The sequence below is a fragment of the Neurospora tetraspora genome (genome assembly GCF_033439725.1).
Source record: "Neurospora tetraspora strain CBS 560.94 chromosome Unknown B0H65scaffold_2, whole genome shotgun sequence".
In the NCBI taxonomy this organism is placed as follows: domain Eukaryota; kingdom Fungi; phylum Ascomycota; class Sordariomycetes; order Sordariales; family Sordariaceae; genus Neurospora; species Neurospora tetraspora.
In genome coordinates this window covers 1,227,974-1,238,648 of record NW_026944384.1, presented here as the reverse complement: position 1 = coordinate 1,238,648, position 10,675 = coordinate 1,227,974, and the positions used below count along the sequence as shown (strand labels likewise).

Sequence of the window (10,675 nt, the reverse complement as noted above, 5' to 3'; positions counted from 1 at the left end):
GGTACGTCCGGCTCCGGCTGTCCACTACCTTAACCTCACTCAACTAACGACGGTGAAGCCAAAAGAATCCCAGGATGATATGCCTTTTCTCTTTGCTCACCTACTCATTACTCGTGAGTTTACGGTAACTTTCATACCTAGTTCTCACTTTCTCAGCAGAAGTATCAAACACCCCTCCCTTGTTCGGAATATCCACCAAAACGGCAAAAACGGCAAAAAGTCTTCTAGAAGACACTTCTAATCTCGGTTGCTGAACAGCACCCCGTGCCTACAGCATACGGGGTAACAAAATGGGCACCAAGCAGCGGCTGTTCTGGACTGCGTGCGGCTCGGTTCTGGTTCGGGGTTCTAACGAGGTCAGGTCAGCGGGCAGTCAGCTGTTAGAGGCGAAACCCTGGAAAAAAGAAAGAGCAAGCCAGCGGCACAGGGAGCGGCTGGCTTTACTAGAACCTGGGTCGGACTTCGACGCCTCAACGGTTGGAAACCATGATTTGTGAACATACGGAATATGAAACGTTGGTGATTAGGTAGGTACCTGTGATTTCTCTGTCGTCTTGTCTAGGAGGTAGTCTAAGCTTAGTACACTACCTAGACCCGTCAAAGGATCTCTGCATCCGCAAGGAGCTGGATAGATGGATGAGCAGCAAAAGCAAGCAAAGCAAGCAAGCAACCCTCCACGGTCATGGTCACGGTTTCATGTCAGCTTCGTTTCGTTTCGTTTCGCCTGTCGCGTATGTCCGTCTGGTCTGCTCGTCTCGGTTTTGCCCCAGATCTCCTTTTTCCTTGCCAACCTCGTGCCATATGCGACAACGAGGAGAAGCTTACCTCCAATGTTCATCAACCCCGAACCAGCATGCCTCCCTCGCATGCACGCGCCATGTGGAGAGCTGACCGGCATTCATCAATCTTGATCGAATCGTCTTTTGCCGTTCTCGGGACCGAAGTAAGACAACGCTCCGCTGTACTGAGATATATGGCCCCCAGCCAGGCTCGAGCCAGGCCTATCTATGGAGTTCGAGACGGACTCCAACAATTGCCGTGGCCTCAATTTTTAAGTGTAGTGAACAGCGCCTCGTTTACGCAGTAGTGCAGTATAGTGTAGTGTGGAGGTATTTTCTTACACCTCCTCCCCTTTCCCTTCCCTTCCCCCATGACCCCATCCATATCAATGCACTATAGTAGTGTCTTGGTGGGCAGGCAGAAGAAGGGGATTGGAGTTGTTCGGTTGTTTTAACCTATCACTTTCCCAGACTAGCCATGTAAGCCCAGCGTGCCAGCGTTGCTGACCACTCACGTTCGGCGTAGGGCCGATGGAGGGAGCTCCGGATGTCGTGATCGAGAATCTTTGTTCCATGTATCCCCTTGTCAACTTTTGTGGCTCTCGTGGCTTCCTTGTAAGCGACCTGGAACATGGGGATTTCAGTTCAGCCCCAAGAACGCCTACTGCTGGCCTGTTGTGGGAAAATGTCTCGACCATCTCGGTTGTTGGATCAGAGGAATGGATGTCTCCAGGTAAGTCAACTGCAAGTAGGTTTCAAGACGTTAACGGTGAATGTAACGTAAAATACCATTGTCAGGCGGGTGGTAAACTCCACTACAGAGCCGAACGTCCGCCGGCCCCGGCAATGGAAGATTTGGGAGTCACAAGCAACAATGAGGATTTGTACATGCTCGAGAATTCCCCGAGAAACAGATGATCGTCAACAGGATAACAGTGTGACCACTGAAACGATATGTGGGCCTACAGTTGGAGGGCGCGTCATACATCCACTGTAATTTGTGTTCCATTCGGCACTCACTAGCCTAGCGGATATGTTCCGATCTCCAGTAGAATTCGCCGAAAGCTGACATCTGTTCGTCTGCGCGTGAGAGGTAACTTGGGTAACAGACAGCATGACGTTGAATCCCTTATTAGGCTGTTTCAGTGACGGGATTCGGTTTCGTTGAGTCGGAGAACTAATCGCGTCTTATAGGGACGCAGCTGTAATATAGGTCGTTCTGTTACCATTTTCTGTCAAAACGTTGCTTCTGGCGATCCTGTCAATATGACCATGAACCAATGATCTCACAGAACTGGAGAAGAGCTGTCCCTCAAACCAGCAAGCAACTCGGATGGCGCGCGACGCTGCTTGATACGCACGAAACACAGTCGATCTGTAGTACTAGGCTGTGTAATGTACAGTGCACCAGGTACGTATTTTATCCGGAGGGAGGCCATAATCACTGGAAAGGCGGTACTATTCATATCGGGGTTATGCATGTCAGCGTGTACTGTGCTTGTTGAGCCAGGGCTAGTACGTAGCTGGGCCAAGTAAATCGCTCCCCCCATAATAGAGAAAAGCAACGCGGATGTCCAACTCGAACCATTTAGCGTCCCATTGTGGCGGCTCCATGATCCCAGAGATGACTTTTGTGTTTTTTGACCAGCCAATTCTGCATCGCAGTTGCTCCAAAGCCTCCATGCTTGTCAAGATCATAGCAGAGGCGTGGTGGTTGCGTTCGAACACGCATCCTCGCCGAGGTCGCCTAATAACCTTTATTCCGATAATCAGCATTATGCGGGGCCCTCGTCTGGAGATGGCAGGGTCTGAAAACGTGTTCTCGAGTTGATTCGGGGACAGAAGCGAGCACCACGACCACATGGTACAATGGCGCCGACGGCCTCTCGCAAGTAGGTAGCGGATTTGGAAAGACGGTCCTCGTACTTGCGCATCTCAGCGTTGTTGTTGGTGATGTTGGCTGCCTGCATCGTTCATTGGATGCGAGTGTAAGCAACCACGTTATAGCAAGGCTTTGGTTATATAGACATGGGCCGGCTATTGATACTGTAAGCGCAAACGTTGATGCAACCTCGCTCGTCAAGTTACGATTGTCCAGAGGTGATAAAGGCAGCAACGTCGTGTGTGACAAAGTCCAAAGTCCGAGTCTGACACCCCATTGTTGCCAGGCTGGCGCTGAGGCTCGTGAGATGTGTATAACGAGGAAACGTTTTGTTTCAGGTGCCAGGGATGGCCGGATCATGTTTCGGCTGCTGTAACATCGTCATCACGTCGGATTTTCCTTTTCTTCTTCCGCCGCCTTTTTTCCGGAGTCGCTCCTTGGTCACCATCCGCAACCGGTTGTTGATCGATCACGGCAGGGGTGTCGAGAGCCCGTTCATCAGCATGTGGCAACTTAGAATCCGTGAGCGGTTCAGTCAGAACCAAGTCCCCTCTCTTCCCCATGGCCTCGCGACTTGCTTCTTCAAGGAGGATTCCAAAAGCAAGTAGAGCGGTTTCATCCATGCTCCTCTCGTCAATGGTTCGGGAGCCAATAACACAGCGCGGACCGAGGCGAAGAGCCATTGCATCATAGAAGTTGCTGGTGTACCCATGGATGGACTTTAAGAGGTCGCTGTCAGGGAGGAGATGACGTCCGCCGTCGGGCAGATGCTCGCTGGCCCAGTAGATGTCATTTTCTTCATAGCGAACAGGCGCGCCCTTGCGGCGGAAGAGAACTTCCTCGGGAGCGTACCTGGGGTCGCGGGAAGAGTGTAGTCCGGAGGACCGATTTTGTCGCTTACTTGAGGAGTCGTTTCGGCGTGAAGCACCTGACTGAGATCGGTCGTTCAAGGTAACATTACCTGGAAGGAAGTTAGATGAGGCATCAAGGAGACGGGGCGGGGAACATACCGGCAACGGCATCGTAGACGTTCAATTCACGTCCTCTATTCTCTTTTCTCGATGGGCGTAGTTCCTCGTCGGAATAGTCACTGGGAGCTGGTGACGAAGTCATGTTGGAAATGGATGACAAAGACGGGGTGAATTGATGTGATTTCCACTTGTGAGATCGACAAAATGAGAAAATTGAAGTGGAAGATATTTCGTAACTTTCGTTTCCTTCAGCCAGGGGGACGACAGCGCGTAACAAGAAAATTTTGTGTTCTGTCCAAAACATTGCTCCCCATTTCAAACTGAGGAAGGAGCTACACGGATTTCTTTATCAGTCCCGATCTTGTGTGAAAATATTTTCATGACGTTAGTTGGTAAGGGAAGTAAGAAAGCATCAAAACTCAACCCGTTCCTTCCTTGTGGCTGGAGAAAGGCGGTGGTACATACGACAAAAAGATTCGAGTCTGAACTGCCCTGATGGAAGCTCAATGCCCGGCAGGCAAAAACACGCCAAAGTACCCCGCGTTCAACCGCAGTGGCCCCGCTCACTCCCGTCACTGCAGGTGCAAGCTTCCCTCAGCGGAGAGATGAACCTCTGGACTGGAAACAACGTCACATTACCGAAAGCATCCAACAACGTCGGTCGGTTCACTCAATCTTTCCTCTTTCATCCTCAATCAGCGCAGCGTCCACCCAAGCAACATCAAGACTATAAGTACTGTCGATATTTTTGCGTCCACGATTCCTGCCCGGCTTGGGCGCCGGCATGTTTTGGCAACACCTGCACGCAATTCGGCTACTGTTTACACCCTCCCTCTACCACTCGAGGTTATGATGCGACCCCGTCTGGAATGCAGCAAAACGGGTTGCAATCCGACGAAAGCCAAGGCATCCGACAGTCTGGGAACGGCCCTCTATCCGATCTCCGAGTTGATCAACCCAAGACCGCCATGAAACCTCTGTCCTGCATAGACTGCCATTGCACGTCACGGTCTACGCGATTCAAACCCGATCCGTCGTGACACAGCGTCTCGGCCATCACCATCAATATTGAAGGCTGACCACCAAATTACTACATTCGTTTCGCTCTGCTCCCCGGTTCCGCTTTGATGGCGGAGAGCGGACGGCAATCCCGCTTGCTGGCCGGGGTACGGGACCGGCGGTTACGACCGGGCCCGGGCGGGTCACCATGCCGGGATCCACTCACCAACCGGCGTCCCTCTGGGCTCATCAAGCCGGACTTAGTCCTTTAGCTCTCGAGCGGTTTGACGGAAGAATGTAGGTACCGCTTGGGCATTTCTTGGTCTACTCCTAGCTCCTTGCTAATCACCACTGAGCAGACTGGTCTCCGGGGGCTCCGATGCTACCATTAAGCTCTAGGACCTGGAGCAATGTGGGAACCCAAGCTCCATGTACATGTACATATTGCCCGGTGGCTTCAATACCGCGTGTCGCCAATCAGGCTTATACTACGGCCGGACATCGCTTTAGGATTACCCACCTGTCTTTCTATCCCTTCGACAGTGCCGCCTTCTTGTCCTGCTCGTTTGACCAGACTTGAAAGAAACTGTGGTCTACAGATACGGCACGCTTGGTAGGCACATTCGAGCTGGGTGCAAAGGTTCTTCACACGCCACCTCACCCATCGCCTCTCATCTGCTTGTTGCTTGCGGAACACAGCATCTGGCCGTCCGGCTCGTCGACCTGCGTTCTTCGGCTGCCGTCCAGTCTCTTGTCTCTCCCGGCCAGATAGGTGGCTCTGCTGGTGCCAACCTGGCTGTGGCCTGGTCACCTGTTCATGACCATATTTTGGCCAGCGAATCAGCCGATGGTGCCGTGTCTCTGGGATGTCAGACGGTCCAGTGCGCTCATTGGCCTTTTGGACCAGGAGGACCGCCTAGGAGTTATATACCCTAGTAAAATGGCCGGTTCAGGCCATGTTGAGCGCGCCTCATTTCAGGATTCTTGAGATCTGTGCATCCGTGCCTCAGCAAAGGCGCACAACGGGCCAGTGAACGGTTTGACCTGGACAGATGACGGTGCGTACATTGTGTCTGCAGGTCACGACCGCCAAATTCGTGTTTGGGATGCCGCTGCAGGGGCGAACACTGTGGCGAGTTTTGGCCCAACCATCCGAAATGATTACAATGGACGCTTGACAATGTTTGTCTCGCCTATAGGACTTACTCCACAAAAGAAGGACTTATTGTTCTATCCGAATGAGAACGAGATTCTGGTTATGGACCTACATGAGGGCACCATTATCATCAGGCTACGCGGCATGGGTCCTTGCTGTGGCAGCTATCCGTGCACAGAGGGGAGAACGAACGATCAGAAATTTTCTCTCCAGCAGTACGTACCAAATAATCAGTCCCCCTTTCGCTTGGCATGTGCTAATGTTGGAAATAGTCGTCTGGAGAGGAGCTGATGGCGGTGGCAGTTCCAGCGGCGTCATCATGGGATGAACCAATGTCGCTGGCGGCATCTACAGCGGACAACTCGACGGGTATATCCGTGCCTGGACACCCCAGCTAGAGACCCTTGACGAGGTAGATGAAAGCACCAGCATCGAAGAGGCCAACCGAGCTCGAGCGAAGAAGCGCAAAGTGCTGGATGACGCCTTCCGAAGCTTGATGGGTAGGCAGATCACGTTGTCCTGACGCGTTGTCTAGCCTCTTCCGGGGACACAACTCTCTGCACTTGTCCTCGCGCGCCGCATGATCGGGGATCAAGTTACTTGGCGCTCCCATTTTCACAAACATGAGCCTAGCGAAGATGAAATCGGCGACGACAGGCAGTTATGGTCCCCGACTTCCTCGCCTCGTGAGGTACAGAATGGGATTCGTGATCAAGCAGATCAAATTTCCGTCATGGCTTTTCAAGTCACTGTTGGTTTTGTTGCCAACAGAATTGCTCTTGACAGACACACCTTCCTAAAGCGAGTCTTGGTATATGAGTGGAACGGCCATCCTACAAGAGATACCGTTGACCGCGATCGGTCATTGACCGGAAACACGAAACTACACCCCGGTCATGGTGGAGCGGCCCGTCGTCTTTCCGTGGGAAAGTGAGACATGTCTCGGAGTTTCTCAGTCTTTTTGGCTTCTTTGTCGCCATTCCATGCATTGGCAACAACGCTTCGCGGCCATGCGAAGCACATCAACGCGCTGGTCAATGTTGAGCCTCATTCGCCTTACTCAATTGAAAAACATATGCATATATCCCGGTGAAATAGGCATAAAGAATACGAGGAAGGCGATGTCGGATCGATTTTGGCTACTCGATCATGCCGAGTATTTCCCCCCTGACTTGGCCGACCCCCGGGGACCCGGCATCTTCGGTGGTTCGGACAGCGGAGCGGATCCGGGTGTTGCGGTGTGGGGTTTTGGCTCCAGACGGGGGCCGCATTACCCACAAAATTTATTGTGCCTCCACACCAAGACCAAGGATATCCCACAGCATTGAAAAGAACTTCATACAAGCCCGTTTTCCAACAATACAAGGTCCGCTGGCTCAATGGCAGAGCGTCTGACTACGAATCAGGAGGTTCCAGGTTCGACCCCTGGGTGGATCGACTCATCTTTTTCTTTTGCCTCTCCTGCCATTTGTTGCGCGCACGCAGATGGGTGTCTCTATTCTGACTTCTCGCGGTCAACTTTTTGTCCTCGAAATCCACAGTCCTCCTTTCCCGTCCTTTGCCTGTCCTTGACTAGGTCTTTCCACAGTTTCACTAGTTCCTCTTTAGTGAGATGTGAGAAACTAGGTCCGGCATATGGTTTACCCGGGCACCATGATGGACATGGCTCTATACAATGTCCACTTCTGTTATTTTGCCCTCTTCGCTTGACTAAGCGTATAGGAACCGGTCAAAAGCAGCGACCGGGGAGCGTACCCCCCCCCCCCCTTTTTCTCAGATCCCAAATCTCACTTCGAAATCTCCAGAGATCTTCTAGCGTAGCGTGCTCTCCACACCGCACCTCGCCGAAGTGTATAGCTTGGTTTAGCGGTTGGCTATCATTTCCTTTCCTTTACAAGATATCACCCGGCCCCTCTCACTATGTGTTCCCCAATCAGTCTTCTGCTCATGCATCCGACTACTGTTGACTGATACGGTCGGTGGCCGGAGGACTTTGGAACGAGTATGGCCGGCACCGACAGTCTGGTTCGGAGGAGCCGCGGATGCATAGGCCTGTCATCCGGGTGCGCCGTCAGACGCAAGATGGAAAGGCTTGGTGGGCTCAACGGCAGAAGAGCGTGCAATGAAGTTAATGAACAGCACTTGGTCCCCACAGCCCGTACCGTACCTTTTTTCATCACACCGTCGCTCATTTATCTGCGGGAAGCGCCGAATCCGTCACTGGTTCCTCGTAAACACCGCCTAGTCTCAACCTCAATTGTCAATCTCACGGGTAACCGTCTCGTCTCACAAGGGCGCGACAGTACGCTACTCCGTATACCAGCCATGGTGGATAGCGGGAAACGGGGGGTAGGGAACGAAAGACCGACAAGTTTCAACCAATCTTGAAGCCAACTGAGGCCAAAGAGCACAGCAAAGTCGTTGGTTCCCGCCCTCTCAACCCCGTTTTTCTGTTACGGGGTAAAGATCTGCTCTTCTGTACCTTTTTCCCTCTCTTTTCTTTTTCAGCCCCGTAAGGACAAAGCAAGTACATCAACCAAAACAGGGGGGCAAGGAACATTCTCAGCTCTCAGCGACTTGCTTATCTTGATCTCGCGAACTTGATCCCTGTGGGGTAATGGCTTCGCACGCCTCACTTTCTTCCTTGATTTACTCTGCTTATTCCAAATTGGACAGTCATGTCCGTCATTCGTGCGATCACGTCTCCATCATTGAGCGACAGTGATAGGGTGGGTAAGGGCCGCTAGCTGCGGCTACCTCTCGATTACCACTAGGGAGATGGGTGAGATGGAGACAGATCTGGGATGACATTCGTTAGCGATGTCTACGGAGTCGATGATGCCTTCTACGAATACGTTGTACAAGGGTCTATCTACCTCGCTCCCCGTTAACGCTCAGAGGTCCTCGACACTTACGATATTGGATTACAGGAGAAACTGCGAATCCAGCCCTCCACCGAACTGAGGATGACAGTCTACCTCGTCGTAAATCACGATGCTCGATCTTTTTTTGATGATTCCTCCACAGGCCGACTATTTTCCCTTGTGTTCCTATTGGTTTCCTCGCATCTTTTCCACTCATTTTATAGACAATGAGCTCTCACATGCAATGGCCTGTGCGTCCGCGACAAGATTTCCAGTACCATACCAGCTCATTGCAGGAATTAGAAGTGTGCCATTGCGTCAACCACTTCATTGTTTTGTCCCAGCTTGAATCGTGCATGGGCCGTTGGGTGATGTTCATGTGGTGAGGCATCGGATGGACACGCGATAGCCAGCTGCAACTTTTTGTCGACGTTGAATAGCAAGGCCCAGCCAGGGGCAGCGTCCAGAACATTTTCTCATTTTGCGGAGTTCACTCCGTGGGTGTTGTTAGGTTCCTGCCCGTTTGCGGTCAGCATTTCGAAATCAGGAACCTACCTACCACTTACACCGTTGTCGCAGGACGCTCCATTGCCAGTTCCATGATGATGTAAACTGCCAAAGTTGGTTAAACAAGCATTCACCACCATGGATGGTAGGAAGCCCTCATCCCATACGCTTCAAGTAGTGGTGGACGTAGAAACACAATCCGATACTGTCGTCGATATTTCTGGTGGTTGTATTGGCGATATAGATTACCGCGTTGCCTGTTTTCCATTCTACAACCGCCAGGACGACAATGAGACACTCCGTTGACATCCACTCGTAAAGGTGGCGAAGCCTAGAGCGCAGTCGCTCGGATGCCGACAAGTGTATCGAGCTCATGAAAAGCGTCATCTATGAAGCCTGCGAAAGCTTGGACTAGGACCCAGCGTTTTTGTTTTCCAGTTTCCCCGGTGAATTGCCAGACTAAGCACAGCCATAGCCTCGCAGGATATATATCCCAACATGGTATGCCTCAGCTAGAAATCTAGACCTCGGTGTATGTGGCTGGAGCTGTCCTAATTCGACGTTTGATCCAAGATTGAGACAGCAGTGCCCAAGCCTCGCGACGTTGTGCAACGGTCCGATACTGCGCAGCTCCTCCGCATTTCTTCGGGTTTCTGTTGGGGACAACATAATAAGGCTCCCACTTTTCATTCGCGTTGGGACTTACCAAGAGGTAGTTCTGGCTGCCGTGGTTTTTCAGGCTCTAGGTGGAAACTTACAATCAAAACCGCCAACTACCCTTCACAATCTCGCTCTCAGCCTTTACGCGACTCACTTGCGAGCGCCCCTTGATATTCAGCACTCATACGTCAGACAACAGCTGCCCTGGACGGTTTTGGTTTTACCATTTTACTGGCCTCGCACAGACGGATCCAGGTACCGTATTTGACATTGAGGAGCACTTGAGGTTATCCGACCCAGTGAATTAGATGACGACCTTTAACCACTCAAGTACATATGGGGGTGAGCGATGGGACACTTTAAGTCTATTGCCACAACATGACACGGTTGCCGTGTACGAGTGTACCTATTCCAACAACCTACTCTTCTCCTTCGTCACGGTCAAGCCAGCAGGAGCATGGTTTATGGAAGAATTCGGACAGTCGAATCATGCGAACACTCTAGGCTTTGTGATATCATAAGACGGAGACCGGTCCACCGCCCTGGACACTTTCACAAACCAAACGAGATGGACACAGGCAACGGAAAACAACGACATCACGGAAACTTTGAAAATATCTCCAAGAGGTTATCCGTGTGGGTCCGCAACGTTCGTCAAGAGCATACCGAGTTCACGAACGGCACCGCCATTTATTCAATCCCGTACATACGCATACGCACTCCCTTCCTCATTTTGCCCGTCGGCACCATCTTGGCGAGTTGTGTATTGTGTATTTGCCATCTGGATAATTCGGGAGACCAAAAAGCTATGATTTTGGGCCTGGAAGGAGAGTTCACTACCCATACTGATCCACGGC

The 10,675-nt window shown here is 51.7% G+C and overlaps 3 protein-coding genes and 1 non-coding gene across 4 annotated transcripts; 3 read left to right on the top strand and 1 right to left on the bottom strand.

Annotated features, from left to right (window-relative positions):
• Nucleotides 1–290: 290 nt before the first annotated feature.
• B0H65DRAFT_439654 (uncharacterized protein) lies at nt 291–2,063 on the top strand (the record flags this gene model as incomplete). The annotated part of the gene is made up of 4 exons (XM_062825433.1): nt 291–356; nt 528–531; nt 1,306–1,512; nt 1,993–2,063. 4 exons carry the CDS (start codon nt 291–293, stop codon nt 2,061–2,063), a joined length of 348 nt encoding a protein of 115 aa, XP_062683938.1.
• A 954-nt stretch (nt 2,064–3,017) lies between these two features.
• Nucleotides 3,018–3,774, bottom strand: B0H65DRAFT_419761 (uncharacterized protein; the record flags this gene model as incomplete). The annotated part of the gene is made up of 2 exons (XM_062824234.1): nt 3,018–3,622; nt 3,672–3,774. The coding sequence occupies 2 exons, from the start codon at nt 3,772–3,774 to the stop codon at nt 3,018–3,020; spliced, it is 708 nt and encodes a 235-aa protein (XP_062683937.1).
• A 1,065-nt stretch (nt 3,775–4,839) lies between these two features.
• B0H65DRAFT_506200 (uncharacterized protein) lies at nt 4,840–6,310 on the top strand (the record flags this gene model as incomplete). Its single annotated transcript, XM_062828050.1, is given in 5 exon segments — nt 4,840–4,894; nt 5,272–5,499; nt 5,621–5,935; nt 5,952–6,002; nt 6,186–6,310. 5 exon segments carry the CDS (start codon nt 4,840–4,842, stop codon nt 6,308–6,310), a joined length of 774 nt encoding a protein of 257 aa, XP_062683936.1.
• An 842-nt stretch (nt 6,311–7,152) lies between these two features.
• On the top strand, nt 7,153–7,224 carry B0H65DRAFT_t139. The gene has a single exon. It is a non-coding gene; the product is annotated as a tRNA-Arg (tRNA).
• The last annotated feature ends 3,451 nt before the right edge of the window (nt 7,225–10,675 follow it).